General features: G+C 48.3%; 1 protein-coding gene across 3 annotated transcripts in view; it reads right to left on the bottom strand.

Annotated features, from left to right (window-relative positions):
* Positions 1 to 16,210, bottom strand: part of RAB11FIP5 (RAB11 family interacting protein 5) — a 39,292-nt gene extending 23,082 nt beyond the window's left edge. The window contains exon 1 of one of the 3 annotated variants that reach the window (XM_031467268.2): positions 15,614 to 16,210. In XM_031467268.2, coding sequence (XP_031323128.2) covers positions 15,614 to 16,044 — 431 coding nt within the window. In that variant the 5' untranslated portion in view covers positions 16,045 to 16,210. The remainder of the gene's footprint in view (positions 1 to 15,613) is intronic. The other 2 variants (XM_064494393.1, XM_064494394.1) reach the window with 2 other exon arrangements.
* Positions 16,211 to 21,007: the final 4,797 nt, after the last annotated feature.

Genomic DNA, 21,007 nt, shown 5'->3' with positions numbered 1-21,007 from the left:
GACCTGGTTCTGAGAAGGGGTCCACAGGCCTCACCAGATACCCAGTGGTCCAGGGCAGGAAAAGGGCAAAGACACCTGCCCTGGAGGAGGGAGGAGGGCACCAGGAAGCAGAAGGGCAGGTCTTCCCCTTCGTGTCCCAACGCACGGCACCCAGGCTGAGCTTTCAAAGCAGAGGACAGATACTGCACCTCGTGTCCCACTGGGGTATGAGACGGCCTTGCCATGGCCTGGTAAGGGGCAAGAAACTGGCCAAAGGCCTTGAGGCTCCCAAGCGTCACGCCACAGTGCTCAGTCTGACCCTCAAACACCCTGCATGCCAATGAAGGTGACTCCAGAGAAACAAAAACAGCCCCGTGCACCTGCCAGCCAGCGAGCAGGCAGCTCCCGGAGCATGCTGTGCTCGTGTCCCCAGCACCACAACCTCCACCCTCCCCATGCTGGTCCTCACCTGAGCCTCACCTGCCATGGCTACAGCCCACCAGGTCTGCAGCAGCTTCCCTCTTCAGGCTGCAGCCGCCAGCCTGGCCTCCTCAGAGACAGGCCTCACCCCAGGGTAGGGAACAGCCACCACTATGCTGGGGATGAGGGGCCCGCAATGCTGACAATGGCAGGAATCGAACCTCACCCCAAGACAAATGAGGCTAAGAGGACCTAAGAAGATAGTCATGCTGCCCAATGTACTGGCTGGAGAATCTTCTAGAAGGGAAAGTGAAGAAGCAGCCTGAAGGAAAGACATACTGATCCAGTTCCCCTTCCACGCCTCACTCTCCCCGCTGAGCTTCCCTAGGGAGTTAGTACAAATGGGGGGCTGCAGTGTCCCAGAGGGGAGAAGACACGCTACTCAAAAAGCAGATGTTGGAGAAAACGCCAAGACATCTGTCCATAACATTCTTATGGACATAACAGTCTGCTCCTCCAGGCCAGCTATCAGCCACTTCAAGCAGTGCTGTGTATTTTAAATCATGTGCCTTCAGAGATATTTCACCCTGTCCCCCTTCCCCAGGCTCACGAAGCCCTGCAATTTCTGCTTTGGCAGGAAACTCCTGCCACGTAAATGACTAGTGTCAGGCACGCTGTCGTGGGGCAGGGTGGATTTTTAATTTGAAGGTTGTCACAAGTTGAAAAATAACAACAAAGAATCGGCATTCCTGCTATTCCCGAGTGAACTGTGCCATCCTGCCACTCCTCTGTAGAATGACCAAATAGTTGGGAGAGAAAACTCTTCCTTACGCCAGATTCCTGCTGACAAAGAACAGAACTGGAGACCTAGGCGACAATCATCAATACTAAAACCATCAGGAGAAAGGCTGAATGGAGAACTTCATAACGGCTGGGCCGGACTAACAGTCCAGAACCTGCCGCTAATCTCAACCTCACTGAAGCTGAGATGCAGCAGGTGCACCTCCCCAGGCAGAAGGACTCCTCCCTGCAGGAGGCAGGGCCTGGGGAGCAGGCCTTCCAGATCCAACAACTAGCACTCGGGGGCTGGAGAATTAGGGTGAAGGGCACCATGAGAAACCCATCAGCCACAAAGTGGGATATTCTGAAGGACATGTGACCCAGCTCCTCCATCAGGTAAGCGTATAAAACAAAGAAGGAGGGAAATGTTCATTTTTTTTTTTAATTGAAGTATACAGTCAGTTACAATATGTCAATTTCTGGTGTAAAGCACAATGTCCCAGTTGTGTGTGTGTGTGTGTTCACTTTCATATTCTTTCTCATTAAAGGTTATTACAAGATATTGAATATAGTTTCCTGTGCTATACAGAGAAATTTGTTTTTTATTTATATAAACATATATATAATAGTTAATATTTGCAAATCTCAAACACCCAAATTTATCCCTTCCTACCCCCTTTTCCCTGGTAACCATAAGTTTGTTTTCTACGTCTGTGAGTCCGTTTCTGTTTTGTAGATGAGTTTATTAGTGTCTTCTTTTTTCTTTTTTTAGATTCCACATATGAGTGACATGATATGGTATTTTTCTTTCTCTTTCTGGCTTACTTCACTTAGAATGACGATCTCCAGGTCCATCCATGTTGCTACAAATGGCATTATTTTATTCTTTTTTCTGGCTGAGTAGTATTCTAGTGTGTGTGTGTACCACAACTTCTTCACCAGTTATCTGCCGACGAACACTTAGGTTGCTTCCATGTCTTGGCTATTGTAAATAGTTCTGCTATGAACAATGGGGGTTCATGTATCTTTTCGAATTAGTGTTCCCTCTAGATATATGCCCAGGAGTGGGATTGCTGGATCATATGGTAAGTCTATTTTCAGTTTTTTTGAGGAATCTCCATACTATTTTCCATAATGCCTGCACCAAACTACTTTCCCACCAACAGTGTAGGAGGGTTCCCTTTTCTCCACACCCTCAAGGCAGGAACTGTTACCCCGGGAGACCTAACAACCAGGCCCAGTACGGGAGGGAGCCCTGTTTGGATCCTGGCTCAACAAATCACCTATGAAGAGAGAGTTCTGGTATCAGAGGAATTTGAATATGGACTGGGTATCGACTGGTTGATTATTAGGGAACTACCGATTTTGTGTGTGTGATACAGGCATCATGGTTATGTTCTTTCAAAATCCCCCGTATCTGCTGGAGATGGCTGGAAACACATATTGAAGCCTTTCAGCAGCACTGACTCATCTATACTCTCCTTTTGGTCCCACCTGAGACTAACAGTAGCCCAGTGGAGGTCAGGGGGTAGCCTTGAGCCAGGACACAGGCTTCTTCTCCCTGTCCTTTGACTAAGCCCTGCTCCTGGTCACATCCCTGAGCCTCGTGCTTACTTCCTACTCTGGGCCTGGCACGTAAGATCCTGACAGCCTGACACTCACAACAACTTAGAGGCACAGGGAACTTGCCAGTGAAATCCCATCCAACGAGAGGAGGCCTCAGCCAGAGTCAAAACATTTCCCAAATATCTGCCCAAACTAGAAACGGAGTGTCCTCAAGAAGCTTACATCTTGGTGGGAAATAAGACAGCCATATAGATAAAGAAGAAGGTGATCAGCATCACGAAAATGCGCAAATGAAATGTACAGGACAGTTAAAGGGGAGGAGGGAGGTGATCTGGGGAGCAGTGGTAAAGGACACGGTATTTATACTAGGCCTTGAACAGTGGGTAGGAGGGAGGCAAGGAGGTCAGTAAAGAGATGCGCCAGGTGGGAGGAACAGAATACAAAGATGCCCAGGGCTGGATAGGTGAAGATGGCAGAACAGTGCTTTGGAGCACATAAGGGTTTGCCCCAAACATCAGGCTGAAGAGCTGTGACTTTATTCCATAGCCGCTGAGCTGCAGGAGGAGTGCAGGAGGGCAGGGCAAGGCTCAGAGAGGTGAGGCAGAGGAGACTGGCACAGAGCTGGCCGACCCAGGGCAGGTCTCACGGCCAGGCTGACCCGGGCAGCTCCCTGTGCCCTCACAGTTATTTCTTATCACAAATCAGTAAACTGGCATTCTGGTTTATAAAAAAGCTGTAGCGGCTATGCTAACAGTCAGGAGGAGACTTTTCTTTTTTTTAATTGCCTAAACTAGGGCAGGAGCAGTGGGGCAGGTAGGAGGGCCCGGGAGTGCCCCCTGCAGCAGCCACTCCTCCTGGGCCCTCAGTCCTTACTGACAGCACGGAAGGTTAATCGCCTTTCATCCCGCCAAGACCCAGGGACAGGGCCTGATATATGGAACACCTTCTAACACCTGCTGGATAAATGAGATGGCACTGGCAGGGCTTAGCTTCAGTCTCAAAAATAACTTTGAAAAAAAATGATTTTAACGGAATAGCGGAAAAACCCCAGAGGACTGGAAACAGGAGACCTAGGTTTTAGCCCTGGACCTGACTTTTATGGCTCTTGACCAGCCATTCCACCTCTGTAAAAAGATGAGGGGTGGTGATAAAGTAAGCCGATTAGGGGCAGGGAAAGATGTCAGCTAAAACTGTTACTATTCAGAGTTTGGAGAGACAGCTGGACAAGCTTTTTCCCCAGAGGCTCTTCCAACTAGATGCCTTCCCTCTGGTCCAAACCCCTCACTCAAGCAGTCCCCCTCTCACACCATCAGATAGGAGATGGGCTACAGGCCAATCCCTTATGGCTCCCAACACCTACAACCTAACCCTGCCTTTGATTTGGTATCAACAGTAAAACTGCAAGCCAGATACCACTGCAGGATAGGACAGTGCCTCTTACCAGGCCAGATGATTCTTTTTTTGTAAACTATTTTTTATTGAGTTATAGTCATTTTACAATGTTGTGTCAAATTCCAGTGTAAAGCACGATTTTTCAGTTATACATGAACATATATATATTCATTGTCACATTTTTTTCTTTGCTGTGAGCTACCACAAGATCTTGCATATGTTTCTCTGCTATACAGTATAATCTTATTTATCTATTCTGCATATGCCTGTCAGTATCTACAAATTTTGAACTCCCAGTCTGTCCCTTCCCACCCCTCACCCCCCTGGCAACCACAAGTTTGTATTCTATGTCTATGAGTCTGTTTCTGTTTTGTATTTATGTTCTTTTTTTTTTTTTTTTAGATTCCACATATGAGTGATCTCATATGGAATTTTTCTTTCTCTTTCTGGCTTACTTCAATTAGAATGACATTCTCCAGGGACATCCATGTTGCTGCAAATGGTGTTACTACTTTTACTGGCTGAATAGTATTCCATTGTATAAATATACCACACCTTCTTTATCCAGTCATCTGTCGATGGACATTTAGGCTGTTTCCATGTCTTGGCTATTGTAAATAGTGCTGCTATGAACATTGGGGTGCAGGTGTCATCCTGAAGTAGGGTTCCTTCTGGATGTATGCCCAGGAGAGGGATTCTTGGGTCATATGGTAAGTCTATTCCTAGTCTTTTGAGGAATCTCCATACTGTTTTCCAAAGTGGCTGCACTAAACTGCATTCCCACCATCAGTGTAGGAGGGTTCCCTTTCCTCCACAGCCCCTCCAGCATTTGTCATTTGTGGATTTTTGAATGACGGCCATTCTGACTGGTGTGAGGTGATACCTAATTGTAGTTTTGATTTGCATTTCTCTGATAATTAGTGATATTGAGCATTTTTTTCATGTGCCTTTTGATCATTTGTATTTCTTCCTTGGAGAATTGCTTGTCTTCTGTCCATTTTTGGATTGGATTGGTTTTTTTTTTTTTTCTTATTACATCGTATGAGCTGCTTCTATATTCTGGAGATCAAGCCTTTGTCGGTTTCATTGTTTGCAAAAATTTTCTCCCATTCCGCAGGTTGGCGTTTTGTTTTGTTTTGGTTTCCTTTGCTGTGCAGAAGCCTGTAAGTTTAATTAGGTCCCATTTGTTTATTCTTGCTTTTATTTCTATTCCTTGGGTATACTGCCCTAGGAGAACATTTTTGAGATGTATGTCAGATAATGTTTTGCCTACGGTTTTCTTCTAGGAGGTTTATTGTAACTTGTCTTATGTTTAAGTCTTTGATCCATTTTGAGTTGCTTTTTGTGTATGGTGTAAGGGAGTGTTCTAGCTTCACTGATTTACATGCTGCTGTCCAGTTTTCCCAACACAACTTGCAGAAGAGACTGTCTTTATTCCATTGTATATTCTTGCCTCCTTTGTCGAAGATGAGTTAACCAAAAGTTTGTGGGTTCATTTCTGGGCTCTCTATTCTGTTCCATTGGTCCATATGTCTGTTTTTGTACCAATACCATGCTGTCTTGATGACTGTAGCTCTGTAGTATTGCCTGAAGTCTGGGAGAGTTATTCCTCCAGCCTCTTTCTTTTTCTTCAGTAATCCTTTATCAATTCTAGGTCTTTGATGGTTCCATATAAAGTTTGTTATGATTTGTTCTAGTTCTGTGAAATATGTCCTGAGTAATTTGATAGGGATTGCATTAAATCTGTAGATTGCCTTGGGCAGTGTGACCATTTTAACAATATTGATTCTTCCAATCCAGGAGCATGGGATATCTTTCCGTTTTTTTAAGTCTTCTTTAATTTCCTTCATCAATGGTTTATAGTTTTCCGTGTGTAAGCCTTTCACCTCCTTGGTTAGATTTATTCCTAGGTATTTTATTACTCTGGGTGCTATCTTAAAGGGGATTGTTTCTTTACTTTCTTTTTCTGTTGATTCATCATTAGTGTAAAGAAATGCAACTGATTTTTGAACATTAATCTTGCAACCTGCTACCCTGCTGAATTCTTCGATTATTTCTAGTAGTTTTTGTGTGGACCTTTTAGGGTTTTCTATATATAGTATCATGCCATTTGCATATAGTAACACTTTTACCTCTTCTTTTCCAATTTGGATTCCTTTTATTTCTCTCTCTTGCCTGACTGCTGTGGCTAGGACTTCCAAGATCATGTTGAATAGGAGTGGTGATAGTGGGCAGCCTTGTCTTGTCCCAGATTTTAGTGGGAAGCTTTTGAGTTTTTCACCGTTGAATACTATGCTGGCTGTAGGTTTGTCATATATGGTTTTCATTATGTTGAGATATGTCCCCGCTATACCCACTTTGGTGAGAGTTTTTATAATAAATGGGTGTTAAATTTTATCAAGTGCTTTTTCTACATCTTTTGAGATGATCATGTGGTTTTTGCCCTTTCTCTTGTTGATGTGATGTATTACATTGATTGATTTGCGTATATTGAACTACCCTTGTGTCCCTGGGATGAACCCCACTTGATCATGATGCATAATCTTTTTTATGTGCTGTTGGATTCTATTTGCTAATATTTTGGTAAGGGATTTTTGCATCTATGTTCATCAGTGATATTGGTCTGTAATTCTCTTTTTTGGTGGTGTCTTTGCCTGGTTTTGGTATCAGGGTGATGGTGGCTTCATAGAATGAGTTTGGGAATATTCCTTCCTTTTCAATATTCTGGAAGAGTTTGAGAAGGACTGGTATGAGTCTTTCTTTGTATGTCTGGTAGAATTCCCTGGTGAAGCCATCCGGTCCTGGACTTTTATTTGTAGGGAGTTTTTTATTGCTAATTCGACCTCATTTCTAGTGATTGGTCTGTTCAAATGGTCAGTTTCTTCTTGATTCAGTCTTGGTGGACTGTATGTTTCCAGAAACTTGTCCATCTCCTCTAGGTTACCCATTTTGGTTCCATATAGTTTTTCATAATATTCTCGTATGATATTCTGTATTTCTATGTTATTTGTTGTAATTTCTCCATTTTCCTTTCTTATTTTGCTTATTTGTGCTCTTTTTTCTTCTTTGTGAGTTTGGCCAGAGGTTTGTCGATTTTGTTTCGTTTTTCAAAAAACCAGCTTTTGGTTTGATTGATATTTTCTATTGTTTTTTAAATCTCTATTTTATTTATTTCCTCCCTGATCTTTATTATTTCCTTCCTTCTGCTGGCTTTTGGGTTTTTCTGCTCTTCTTTTACTAATTCTTTCAGCTGGTGGGTTAGATTGTTTATTTGAGATTGTTCTTATTTTTTGAGGAAGACCTGTATCGCTATAAACTTCCCTCTTAGCACTGCCTTTGCTGTGCCCCATAAATTTTGTGTGGTTGTGTTTTCATTTGTCTCAAGGTATTTTTTTAACTTCAATTTTGATTTCATCATTGACCCAATGGTTTTTTTAATAGCATGTTGTTTAATCTCCATGCTTTCCTTTTTTCTCCTTTGTTTCTCTGTAGTTGATTTCTAGTTTCATGGCACTGTGGTCAGTAAAGATGCTTGAGATAATTTCTAACTTCTTAAAATTGTTGAGGCTTCTTTTGTGTGCAAGTACATGATCAATCCTAGAAAATGTTCCATGTGCACTAAAAAGAATGTATATCCTATTTTTGGGGGGTGTAATGCTCTGAAAATACCCACCAAATCTAATTTTTGTATTGTATCATTTAATTTCTGTTGCCTTATTTATTTTCTGTCTGGAAGATCTGTCTAGTGATGTTAATGTGGTGTTAAAATCTCCAACGACTGTATTCCCATCAATTTACCCCTTTATCTCTGTTAGTAATTGTTTTATGTACGTAGGTGCTCCTATATTGGGCAGGCCAGATGATTTTTATCCCCTACTCTTGCTCCGTGTCCAGCACTGACAGTCCTGGGAGCCCAGAACCTCATTTCATTAGCTCCCCCTGCCTCCGTGGGCATGGCTTGCTCAGCTCACCTCAGAATCCAGCCAGGTCCATCCTCCCTCCCTCCTGGGCACAAATAACTCTTGCCAGTCCTCGTTCTCCTCCTGCTGTAAAGGCCCGCCACTGTCAGCTTGCCTCAGATGAGGACAGGGATCCATGCCTGCTTGGAGACAAGTCTAACCACACAGCAACAGGAAGTCTGTACAGCTGAAAACACAATGCAGGGAAAAAGCACTGGCTTAGAGGTCAGAAATCTGGCTGCCACTAACAAGTCATGTGACCTTGGACAGGTCATTCCACCTCCTGAGACCCCAGTCTCCACATCATTAAAAATGGGGGTCACCCTGCCTGCCCTCAGGGAAGAAGGAAATGAGGTGATGCTGAGAAAGCGTTCTGGAAAGTAGGTCAAATGACACATAAAAATTTGGGTTTACTGTCTGTCAGGGCCTTTTATGGGCTGCCATCAGCCCCGAAAGAGTGAGGTGGCCCAGGACCAAGGAGCAATGACCCTGCCCAGGGGAAAGGAGAAAACCAGCTGGCTGACCTCTCCCAGGGGGTCTTTGGTAGATGGGGGAATAAGGGAGAACTTCTACTTAAGCGCACTCCCCTCTCCAATTTGCTGCTAACCATGTATTCAACCCAACCAGGAGCCTGGGTCATGGAAGACAAAACTGAGCAGTGGGCCTGTAACAGGTGGAGACAAGCAGAAGCCTCCCTAAGTGGGGAAGCCGGACTGATCACTGGTACAGACCAGTGTGTGAGCAGAAGGCTGCACTCATGCAAACGCAAAGGGAGGGGGAGAAGAAAATCTATCATGCATCAGCTTTTAAAAGCGTGGAATAACTTTCGAAGGTTACGCAAGAGCTGGTAATGTTGGCTGCCTCTGAAGAGAGGAGCTGGGTGACTCAAGGGCAGGGCGAGGGAGATCTTTTCACTGTGTACCCTCTGCGCCTTCAGAATTTTGAACCAGGTGAACTACTCAAAATAAATAAGTAAAGAAAGGCCATTTTGCTGAGGGAAGCACACAGGAGACAGCTTGGCTCCCTTCCACTCTCACTCCTGGCCCAGCCCCACCACACTCACCTTCCCTCCCAGAAACTCCCCCAGCCCCACCATGCCTCACCTGTCATTCAAGGTCCTGCCTCCACAGGAAGCCCACCCTGATCTCTCCAACCCTGGTGGGCTGGCCCTTCCTCTGACCCTTTCCCTCTGTCATACTTTGAATACGCTGCTTTGTAGGTTAATTACCCTTCCTGTGGTTACTCTTGCCTCAAACATATTTTTGCCCTCCTAGGAAACAGGCTATATATTTTCTTTCTCATGTTTTCTCCAAAGCCCTGACCTAAGTACAGAAGTTGCCCAGTAATTGCATCCTAGGTGTTGAATAAAAGAAAGGTGGGGGAAGCAAAGCACTGCATGACTGTAGGAGGAGGAACTGGATGGCTCAGAGTGTTCTGTCACAATAAGACAAGCATGTGATTTCTTGGGAAAGGTCAGAGAGTCTTGTATCTGTTGATGCTCCCAAGCCCTGCTGTACTGCATAAGCCAAAGGGAGCAAATCTCCCTGGCCAGGTAGAGGGTGCCCAGGGCCAAGGCAGAGCTTTCCAGGTGCCCCCACTCCTGCTCCTGTGAGACAATCTAGTGGCAGTGATAACCTCTTTCCCGAAGTACCAGGCAACATCCCTATCCCCTGAGACAGACATGACCAGACACAAGAGCTGCAGACCAAATGCACTTACCCCAGCCAGCCAAGGCCTCACACAGGAGAAGCAAGTCATGTTTACAGAGCCCCCCCAAGCCTACCCACAGAGATCAGCTTTGGGCAGGAGAGAGGAACCCGCAGGAGGGCAGCTGCTGAGCGCCAGGCTCCGTGCAAAACTGAATCGCAGGTGACACAGGGGAAAACTCAGACGGGTGGTAAGGTGTGGTGGTGAACAGCACAGAATCTGAAGCCAGGCTGCCTGGGTACAAATCCTGACTGCCATGTACTGTGTGCCTTTAGAGAAATCACTTCACCTCTTTGTGCTTGTTTCCTCACCTGTTAAACACAGTAACAGTACCTACACTTCAAGGGGTCGCTATAAGCTAATATAAGTCAAGTCCTTAGGACAGTGCCAGCAACCAACAAAGGGCTTAATAAATGATACACTAGACCAACAAGGCAATGACAATCCTCCAAAACAGGGTGTTACCTGCTGTCGGTATGGGAACTCAGAGAAAGTGCGGTGGCAGACAGGATCTCCAATGGCCAGCCTAACAGGTTTTCGTACGTCCCCTCCTCAAGGAGGCCTTCCCTGGCCAGCGCTGAGCCCAGTGGTTCTGTCTGCTCTGAACAGGTCCAGTGCTCCCTGGCTAGGCCCCAAAATACAACAGCTGGCTGTGGCCCTTCTCCAAAGGCGGGGGTCCATCCTCCTAACAAGACCGCATCCTCCAGGCACACAGGTTGCAGTGTCCAAGTCCTCCCCTCCTTTGGCTTCCCCCAACCCCTAGCCAGAGGGCACCCCTCGGCCTCTGCTCAGGCAGAAAGGCCTGCGGATTAAACTGCTCCTCCAGGTCTCAGATAAGCCCCAAGGCCCCCTCCCCCTTCCCAGCCAAAATGCCCCTCTTTCACTAAAACCTCTCAGGCCCTTCCACAGAAACCGTGAGATGCACTCAGGGCCCCAAATGCCATCTCTTCTTTATCCCAAATCCTCTTCAGGCTGCCAGGGCCTAAGAGAAACCACACAGAGCCCCACCCTCCCTAATTGCTGAGCAGCTGAGAGCCTGTCACTCTCCCTCCCCAGTCAGTTTCCACATGTCTCAGCATCCTTCTAGCTCTGACCTTCGAGTTCCATGATTAAGGGGTGTGCTTCCCCTCCCCACCCTCAGGGTCAGCTGAAGGTCAAGGTGGCCTGGGACAAAGCCCCTCTTGGCAACTCCACAGCACTGCTGCCTCCTGGGAGATGGACTTGCTCATTGTGCTCACTGAGGAGAGACCTGGGCCCAGCCCCACACCCACGGGCCTCAGCAGCCCTGCAAGGCCAGTTCCTCTTGTCCGGCCACCCCTATTCCTGAGGGAAGAAGTAACCTAAGGGGTCCTCAGCCAGCTCGGTAAGAGCAAAGCCATCAGGACTGCCAGGTGCAGAAAGAGCCCGCATTGTGGACTTATTTTGATTCCCTGGCCGTGGGGAAGGGCAAAGCTTCTCCACAACCACAGCGTTTTGCAGAGGACTGGCCCTGCACAGGTTAAAACAGAGTACCGATTCCCAAGAGTGCACAGAGCCCCGTCACTGCGATATCTGTCCCGGGCAGAGCAGGAAGGGCTGGGACACATCTGGACAAGGCCAGGCCAGCCGTTCAGCATCACTGGAGGGCACGTCACAGCCCCAGAGTGGCAGCAGCAATAAGAGGGCCGGCAGCCCTCATTAGAAGAAAGGGACAGCCCTCAAGGTCGCAGGGATGGGGCTCTGCCGAGCTGCCCTGGCCCTGGCTGCCTGCTGGAGGGGAGGACAGGGCCAGGCGCAGAGGGAAGGGGAAGCTGCTGTGCTTGCCAGAAGGTGCCACCCAGTCTGACGAGGGAGTCACTTCCTACCCCTCCCCATTCCCGCAGATGCTGCTGCTCCAGCAATCCCAAATAAAGACTGCCCCATAACGATGGGAGATGGAGCCTCTTGCATCCTAAAGACTGGCTTCTAAGTACCACACCCTTCCCCGGCAGCCAGAGCAGACTTCCCCAGCAGCCCCACAGGCCCCCCGCTCCAGGTCCGGGGTGGAGCAGGAGCCAGAGCCCAGGGCCCTCAAGGCCTCAGCTGCTTCCAGAGGAGCAGTCACATCTGGAAACCAGCAGAGAGAAGGCCGTGGGTCATGCACCATCTACCCACAACAGTAACACAGGCTATCTGGAGGCTAAGGGACGGGTGGAAGTCCTCCAAGACCATGCCCACCTTGGGCCAGCAGGCTGCGTTTCCCTCAGGTGCCTCTCCCACCCTCGTCAAGGAGGTCTCAGGCCACTGTCACCAGCCAGGCAGAAGGTTCTGATCTCCAACCTAATTCCTCCTCAGCCACAGGCCTCCCAGAGGCCCCCACAAAAATCAGTGGCACAGGACTGCCTAGGGCTGAGAGAGTCTGTCAGGGAGCTCTGTCCAAGATTACATCTTAATGTTTGTGATGAAAAAAGGGAAACTGGTCCTAACTCAAACTGAGCCCACAGGCAGCTTGCCCAAGGGGCCAGGCTCTAACCATCTACCCAAAAGGCCTAGGACAGGGGCTCTTTACAGAAGGGACCATTTTATTCCACACAGAGCACCCGCTGTGGAGTACTAGGAAGAGTGCTGAGGTAAAAACCAGAAAGGACACATCTAAAGAAGCTAAAGCAGCATCTCCTGGAATTTTCAGACTCATGATGATCCATGTATGGCTTTACTGAGGGGAGAGGGTTATAATCAGTTTCCTTGTATATTAAATTAAATTTTGTTTTGACAACATTCTCTTCAATCAGACGCCTCCTGTGAAACCCCTTACCTCAAAGAGCACCCCACTGACAAAGGAGCTTCGGGGCCTGTAGAGGTGCCTGGCACCCAACCCCCTTCATCACCACCATCACAGAAAGGAGAGCCCTGAGAGTAACCCAGCACTAATATTTTGAAAGCTTGCTATGCATCTGGAACTATACTAAGGCTTTTATAGACACTGTCTTATGTAATTTGTACAACTCTATGATTGTTACCATGTATAACTTTTTTAGAAATGAGGAAAAGGGTTAAGTAACTTGCATGCTAGTAAGCGACAGTAGGGAGTGAGACCCCAGGCTCTGCGTTCTTCAACACTATGCTATCCTGCCACACAGCTGCAGCTGGCTTCAGAAATGCAGAGGCCTCCCAAGAGCAGCTCCAATTCTCAAACCTCTAGGAACAGAGAATGGTGGAGGGTTGTGAAGGGCCAGCTCATTTCATCAGGAGCTCTCATACCTCTCTGTGTGGACCCTATCGCCCATAGTCCTGCAGCTTTCCCAGGCTCAAAGTTCTGTATCATCTCCTCCCATTACATAAGAGGGTCCTCTAGGACAAGGAACATCTCCCAGACCACAGCTACCAGGCTACCAAAACCTCCCTCCACCATCACTGACCACCAACCATGTCCAGGAACTGCACTGAATGCTTTAACTGCATACTCATTTGCAACGCTGTGAAGGTGGAAATTAGCCCCACTTTACAGGTGAGAAAACTGAGGCACTAAGAGTTTACCTGACTGGCCACAAGGTGGCAGGTCTGGGAAGGGCATCTGTAATTCCACTGGCCCCTCCTCTTAAAACATGAAACTGCCTTTCTCCAGTCAAGCTCTGTCTTGGCAACATAGGGCCATCATCTGCTCTCCCTGAGACCACAACAGCCGGTTCCTGGAGTTAAAGAGTGGACACTGTTCTTTTCCACCATTATCCAGAGCTGAGGAGGGCACACCCTAGTCCCCTCTCCACTGGACAATGTGCAGACTCACTGTCTTAGCAGCTCACGCCAAGGTGCTCCAGGAAGGGCCACCAAGAGTGGTGACTAGAGCTGGGGTAGAAAGCGCAGATGGAGTGGGGACAGCAGCCCTCACCCTCTGTCAGTGGGTATGCTGTTTGGTCCAATAAACTGAAAGATCAAGCTGAGTTCACAGACTTTTCTGCTGCCCACCACAAGTGCCCTGCCCCCTCCAGGTTCTATAAATAACCCAGGTCAGTGCATCAGAGAAAAGGCAGCCAGGTGGGTGTGGGACGATCCTGGTGGAAAAGATGACTTCTACAAAACAAATTAACGCTCCCATTCAGATCAAAGGGTGGTAAGTCAAATTCTCCAAGAGGGACTGTCCTTGACTGAAAACAAGCGCACAGAGGCCTTCAGGCACAGACAGCTCAGCTCGGGAGAATCCAGAGGCCAAGAAGAAAGTCAGAGCAGGAAGTGGAAGAATCAAACTCCTCCTGAACACCCCCCCAACCCCTCAAGTCACTAGCCCCACAGAAGCCCCTCCCCACAAGCTTAGTCTTTTTTTGTCTTCCCCCTAGACCCCCCTAAGCTCACCCCCGGCCCCAGATGTGTTATTTACGAGTCTGTTCAGATTAGCTGAGAGGTGGTGATTGAACGACTGGGAAAGAAAGGAGTGGAATGAATTTGGGGACAGGAGCCTCTCCATAAAACAGTGAGCTCAGAGAGCCAGGGAGAGCTTTCTGCCCCACCCCCACCCCTTAGGCTCCTTGAGCAAGGCAGGAGGGAGAGGACAGAAAAGGGGAGGAAAAAAACAAAACAGGGGCCAGACTACACCACATGATCCCACACCTGGCAACCAAACCCGGGCAAGTCATGAGGGAAGGAGAGGTGGCCGGGGAGGGGGAGATGGAGATGGAGCCAGGCCACAGCCCTGCCCACACCTGCCCTGTGATAACCGGCTTCCCACCCCAGGCCACAAAGAGCCATGAAGGCCCTCTCCACCCACATTTTTAAAACATTCAAGGTCAGATCCTTTTCTATCCTAATTTTGCTTTCATTTGAGTCTGTACCAGGCTCATCCTTCTCCAGCAAGCCTTTCTAGATTTACTCAGTTGGATGCCATTCCACTTGGGCAAACCTTTCCAGAACCTGTCCCCACCTAGGATACACTCCTGCCCTCAACCCCTTACCCTCCGCATCCAGGGCCCATTGGGCCCAGGGTGGCGTTACCCCAGTTAATTACTTTGAGGGATGCACAGCAGGTTGTCAGCCCTGGGGACTGGCTTCCAGACCCTGCCCAAACCCAAAACAGGAAATGAGGTTCTAAGTCTGAAGCCTTGATCTTAACACAGGGCAAGTTAAATGCTGCCAAAATAAACGATTTAAAAAAAAAAAAAAACCAGTGATAAACTCACTGGCCCTTCTAGGTATAAGTGACTGGGAGATTATCTCCCACTGTGCATTAACCACGTGCTGCCTCCATCTCAGGCAGGAGCTTGAAGCCTGACCAAAGTGTTTCCTTCCTTTACTTAGAAGTTCTCCTGTTCTCAGACCAGGGACACAGAGGGGCAGAATCCCGGGCTTCTCTAAGCAGCAGAGGGCATCCGAGGACCAGGCAAGAAGCAGATCTCCCCCTCGAGGACAACACTGCATCTTCCTTCCCCCAAGGGCGAGGCGGTGCCTCTCCACTCCCTTGCGGGCCTGGCAAAGAACAGGCGCCCGCAGGCAGCTCCCCTCCCCTTTGAGGAAAGTGAGACAGGCCCGGAGGCCCTAGGAATGGCCCCAAGATTTTCCTTCTTGAGGTTCCCACAGTCCAAGAGCCTCTGGATCCCACTTACAACTTTACTGGACAATCTACTAACAGTAGGCCACCATTCTCACCTCCCCCAGGATCCATCAGCAGCCAAGCATAGCCCAGCGCACATTTGGGGATCGGAAGTGGGCCCCGACATAAGAAGAACCAACTTGTCAGTTTACGCCCTTGAGCTCGAGGCAAAAGGACGCACCGCCCCTGCGGAGGTTCGGGACTCTGCGTCCCCCAAACCCCGCCAGGCGAGGCCTTTAACCATTTCCGCGCTCCCGCGCCCCTCACTCACTGCGTGTGCTGGGCGCGGCCTGCGCTGAAGACCTCGTCCAGCGCCACCGTGGCCTGGCCCAGGAACTTGTCCACGCCGATGAGTGAGCGGTGCATGGTGGTGAGCACCAGCTGGCAGGCGGCGGCGCAGCCCGCGGCCCAGGGCGCCGGGCCCGCGTCGGCCTCCTGCGCCCGCAGCAGGCCGTCCAGGGCGCCGGGCGGCAGCTCGAAGGAGCACTCCTCGCGCCACTCGGGGCAGCCCTGCGTCTTCTCCACCACCGATGTGCTGTACTTCTCGCGGCCCACCTGGATCACCGTGTACGCGTCGCTGGTGCTGCCCGCGCCCGAGCTCTTGCCCCGCAGCCCGCGGGCCCGAAGAACCGTAACCTGGACGTGCGTGGGTAGCCAGCGGGAGGGCCCCGCCGCCGGCTCGGCGCCCCGAACCAGGGCCATGGCGGGGGAAGCGGCGGCGGGCGAGGGCTGACCGAGCCGGCCGTGGGCACCAGGACAGAATGAGAAACTGGGCAGCGGCGGAGGGCGGTCAGGAGCCGGCTCCGAGCGCCGCCGCCACCCGCAAGCCCGGCTGCCGCAGCTGCGGGCAGGGCTGGGCCGAGCCGGCCGCCGCCTCCCCGCCTCCCGGCCTCCCCGCCTCCCCGGCCGCCGGCCGCGCCGCGACGTCAGCGCCCCGCCTCCCGTCCCGCCCAGCGGCTGGCGGTCCGCGACTTGCGACCCGGACCCGCACCCTCGCGACGGTGCGAGAGAGCCGGGGGACGCTGACCGTCACGCCCTCGTCACAGAGGCCGCAGACCCAACGGGAGCGCGAGCGCGGCGCCGCGCTGCGCGGGCCGGGGGCGGGGCGCGCGGCCTCCGCAGAGTGGGGGCGGGGCTCCCGCGCTGGTCTGGCGCCGGGCTGGGGGGCACTAGGGAAACCCCACCTCGCCTGGGGGCAGCGCGACACCCTCGGCTGGGTACGAAATGCCCGCTCCGCGTCTCCCGGCCAATCCCAAGTCTTCCCTCAAGGTGTCCCTCCCGAAAGCCCTCGCCCTAAAGGTGCCCGCCCCGCCCCTCCCGGGAAGGCCATCCCCTTGGCGCTGGCGCGTAGGGGCGATGCGGACCCCGGCTGCCCACTTCATCTGGAGCCGCGCTCGCCGTCCTCCCACCCGCCCCTGTTCGCCGCGTGAAACCAGAAGCGCTCCCGCTACGCCACGTGACAGCCCCGCATCGGCGACCTGAAAGCGGGTGAGCTGTCCCTGCCTCCAGCCTCCGCGCGCGGGAGGGACCAGGGAGCTGGGCTCGCCCTCGGCGGACACTGCGGCGGAAAGCAGAGTGATGAATAAATGAGTAACCACATCAATATTTAAGTGCTCACTCGGAACCCTTGGGCTGGTGCGTCAGGAGTTGGCGAAAATTATAGGCTCTGGTGGGGTTTTTAAACATTACTTCCACCCATTAGGTGCCTACTATGTGCAAAGCCCTGAGTGTGACTTACACGCTTGGTTTATTATTAATAATGGTAACAATAGTTAGTAGTTACAGACGCTGAATTTCAGCGAGTGCTGGCCCGTGTGGCTTATGTGAGTCACCTCATTTTATCCCCAGAGCAACCCTGTTGGGTGAGTGTGGTTTTTATCCTTATTTTGCACTAGATAAGATCAGAGCTTAGAGAGGCTAACTACTGCCCAAGATCTGTATCTGGCAGAGAAGGGATGTGAATCCACAGAGATGACCCCAAGGTCTGTTCTTTTTTTTTTTTTTTAACCTTCAGAGCCTGTATTAAAAGTAATATTTTAAAAATAAGATGTAATACACAAATTAAAAAAAATCAAACAGGACATAAACGCTGATGATGAAAAACAAAAAAACCTCCTCTATCCTTCATTCTAGAGATAACCATTTACAGCCACTTGTGTTTCAGGCCTGTGGTTACCTCAGTATCTCTATGTGAAATGCTTACGTAGCCACGTAGCCATATCTAGATTTGTCAGGACCGGCCATTATCTATTGTCTTCCTGTTATGACAGATAATGATTTAGTTCATACTCAATTCCCTCCCTCAATCTATGTGTACTTAGGCCTTTTTTTTTTAATTCCTCTCTTGGATACTTCGATAGTGGAAACCTTTATTTCTTCTTGGGGAGACTGTGCACAGTACCGCTTGACTTCTTAAGCTGTGAGAAGATGTCAGAATCTCCACTTTCCAGGCCATGTCCTCCACCAGGGATATGGGTACTAGGAAACCAATACGCCAGGCACATGAGACCCATGGGAGCACACGTACCACGGGCCCAGTCCTGACAGCCTCCCACCTTAGCCCTGTACTCAGAAGACTGGGGTAGAGGAGTCCTTGCCACTGAGCTTCGTGGCCCAACATCCCGGGGAATTTATACCTAGCTTTGGAGACAGCTAGATCTGCCTTTGGATCTTGGCTCTTTGCCACTAAACAGCAATGAGACGTGAAGATTAAGCCAGCTCTCTCAGCCTTATTTCTTCACCTAGAAAAGGGATGATGATTCCTACTGCAGACAGTTGCTGAGAAGATTACTTGAGAAAATACTGTCAAAGATTTGAACGCAGTGGAGACTATCACAGACGATCTCAGGGCATCTGAACATCAAATGTAGTTTTCTTCTGATTATAAAAGTAATTAGGAAAATACAGGAAAAAATGAAGAAGGAAATAGATTTATAAGTTATTTATAAATTATAAATAGAGTAGAATCTCAGTGTCCAGAAATAGACACTGTTAATAGTTTGTTGTATTTCTTTCCAGTCTTTTCTCTGTACTATGTGTTGTTATTTTATATGCATTATGGTTATGCAACCGTAGTATGAAGATTAAAGCTGTGGACTGTGCAGTGCTGGTTCTACCATTTACTTTACGTGTATTATCTCATTTACCCCTGAAGACAACTATTTAAGGCAGGTGCTACTGTTACCATCAGTTTTACTGAGGAGGAAACTAAAGCAGAGACAGCTTGTGTAATTTTCCCCAAGTTTCCACCTGGAAAATTGCAGAGACCGAACTTGAACCCGGGTCTGAGGGACTCTACAGCCTGTGGTACTCCGCCCTCACAGCGGCTTGTTGGTCATCTAAGCACTACATCATTTGAAGTCAATAAAGCAGGAAGTATTGTCATACCCATTTTGCAGATGAAGAAATTGAGGTGTAAAAAAAGATTAGCAGACCTGCCCAAGGTTACAGAGTCAGGATGAAGCCCCCACTTTAAAAATGGATTCCCCAAGGGCTTTGCAAATAAAGGTATCTTTACCAAGCTACCACAAACATGTATTTGTCACTATCCTTTAACTGTGGTGTTTCATCTGTTTCTTAGCTCTCCAACAGGATGGGATTGTCTCCTCCCACCTACCTCCCTCCCCTTCCCCCATCAAGTAGCAAGACTCCAGGAAAGAGCAAAGAGAACTCAGATGTGTTTCCCCTACACTCCTTCCTCCTACCTGGGCCCTCATAGTTTGGCAAGCTCAGGCTTCCTGCTGACCTGGGATTACAACTTTTAAGAGGGCAGTGAAGCCAGCCAGGCAAGGCTCCCGCATGCACGGGTCACTTGGCCCTAGGAGAAAGGGCTAGCTCTGCCAGCTGTCTGTGGTTGAGGAAAAAAAAGCAGAAACTCAAGACAGTGAGGTCCCGGCCACTAGAGTGGTTTCCTCCTCTGGAAGATGAGACCACTCACCCCTCACCCACTGCAGTCCGGTGTTAGAGAGAGGACCTTCCTGCTTCCTCTTCCTCCCCAGGGCTGGGTATGCTCTCTGCCTCCCTGGGCCTCTCCAGTCCGTTAGGGACACTTCTTGCTTTAAAAGAGTGGTTCTTTGTGTAATTTCCACTCATTGCTTCCCTCTGCACTGTCATAAGCCTTCCACACAGGCACTTCAAGTATATTTGCCTGGCTCTCCAAGCTGCGTTTCTGCCTGGCCTTCACCTCTCCCTCCCGAGTCTGCTTTCTAGGCAGCCTCACTGTAATAGAGTCACACAGCCCAAGTTCAAGTCCTAGTGCCACCACTTACTCGCAGTATAAGTTTGGGCAAATTACTGATCCCCAGAGTCTGTTTCCACATTTATAAAATGGGCCTAATAATGGGAAGTCACTCTGTAAGGTTAGTATGAGAAGTCATCTCAACACACTCTAAGCAGCGATGAGTGATATCATCTTAGAAATCTTTGCTGAAAGCAGAGTTTGTATCTCCTTGTTGTTTCATTTGCATTTCTTTGATTGCTGGTGAAATTGAACATTTTTCAGCTTTAATCATTTGCATTTCCTCTATTAATGAGTTGTCTATTTTCTGAATTGTCTATTTTCTATGCCCATTTTTCTTGGAAGCCTTAACTTCTTATTCATCTATATCAACCCTGTATATGTTAAGAATAATAACAGTCTTTTATATTTATTGCAAATGTGTTTTGACATAAGTTATGTAGTCAAACCCTTGAATTTCTTCCTTGTTTCAAGCTTAAGTTCTTCCACACTTACAGTTCCAGTAAAATACACTCAAATATTTTTCTAGTTTAGATGTTGTTGGCTTTTTCTTTGTTCTTTCATTCTCTTTAAATTCTCTGAGAAACCATTTCGGTGAATGATTTGAGGTGAAAATCTAATCCTCGCTCTCCCAACAGCTACCCAGGTTTCCCAGTACTTACTGCAAAACCCTGTTCCTTTGCCATTGGTTTTCTCATACAAGTTCTTATATATACTATAGCCCAAGTCTGAACTTTGTATTCTGTTTCACTGAGATTTTTATCTTTTTGCCAGTGCCATTGTTTTAATTATTGTTGCCTTTTAAATGCTTTATTACAGGGGCAGAGGAAATTTTCACTTATTTCTCTTTTTTCAAAGATTTTATAGCTACTCTCACCTGTATATTCATCCACATGAGCTCTAATTCTTTTTGGAATTGTAAGAGAAATTGTTTCGAGAAACATTGACATCTTTAAAATAGCCATTAAAAATCATGGTATACTCCCTAAAATTAAGAGGAAGACAAGAATGTCTTCACTTCTATTTAACATTGTGTAAGAGGTTCTATCTAGGGCAATTAGGCAAGAAAAAGAAATAAAAACTATCCAGATTGGAAAGGAAGAGTAAAACTATCTCTATTTGCAGATTACATGACCTTGTAAATAGAAAATTCTAAGGAATCCACTAAGAAACTAACTAAATGGGTACAGCAAGGTTAAAGGATACAAGGGCAATATATTAAAATTAGGTGTATCTACACACTAGCAGTGAAAAATTTTAAATAAAATTAAGAAAACAATTCCATTTAAGAGTATCGAAAAGAATAAAATATTTTGAAGTGAATTTAACAAAAGAAATGTAAGACTTGTACACAGAAAACTACAAAACATTATTGAAGGAAATTAACAAAGACCTAATTAAATGGAAAGACATGTTCATGAGTTGGAA

The sequence above is a fragment of the Camelus dromedarius genome, chromosome 15, assembly GCF_036321535.1.
Source record: "Camelus dromedarius isolate mCamDro1 chromosome 15, mCamDro1.pat, whole genome shotgun sequence".
NCBI classification, from domain to species: domain Eukaryota; kingdom Metazoa; phylum Chordata; class Mammalia; order Artiodactyla; family Camelidae; genus Camelus; species Camelus dromedarius.
Note: the sequence above shows the minus strand (reverse complement) of the source record. Positions and strands in the feature narration are given on the sequence as shown.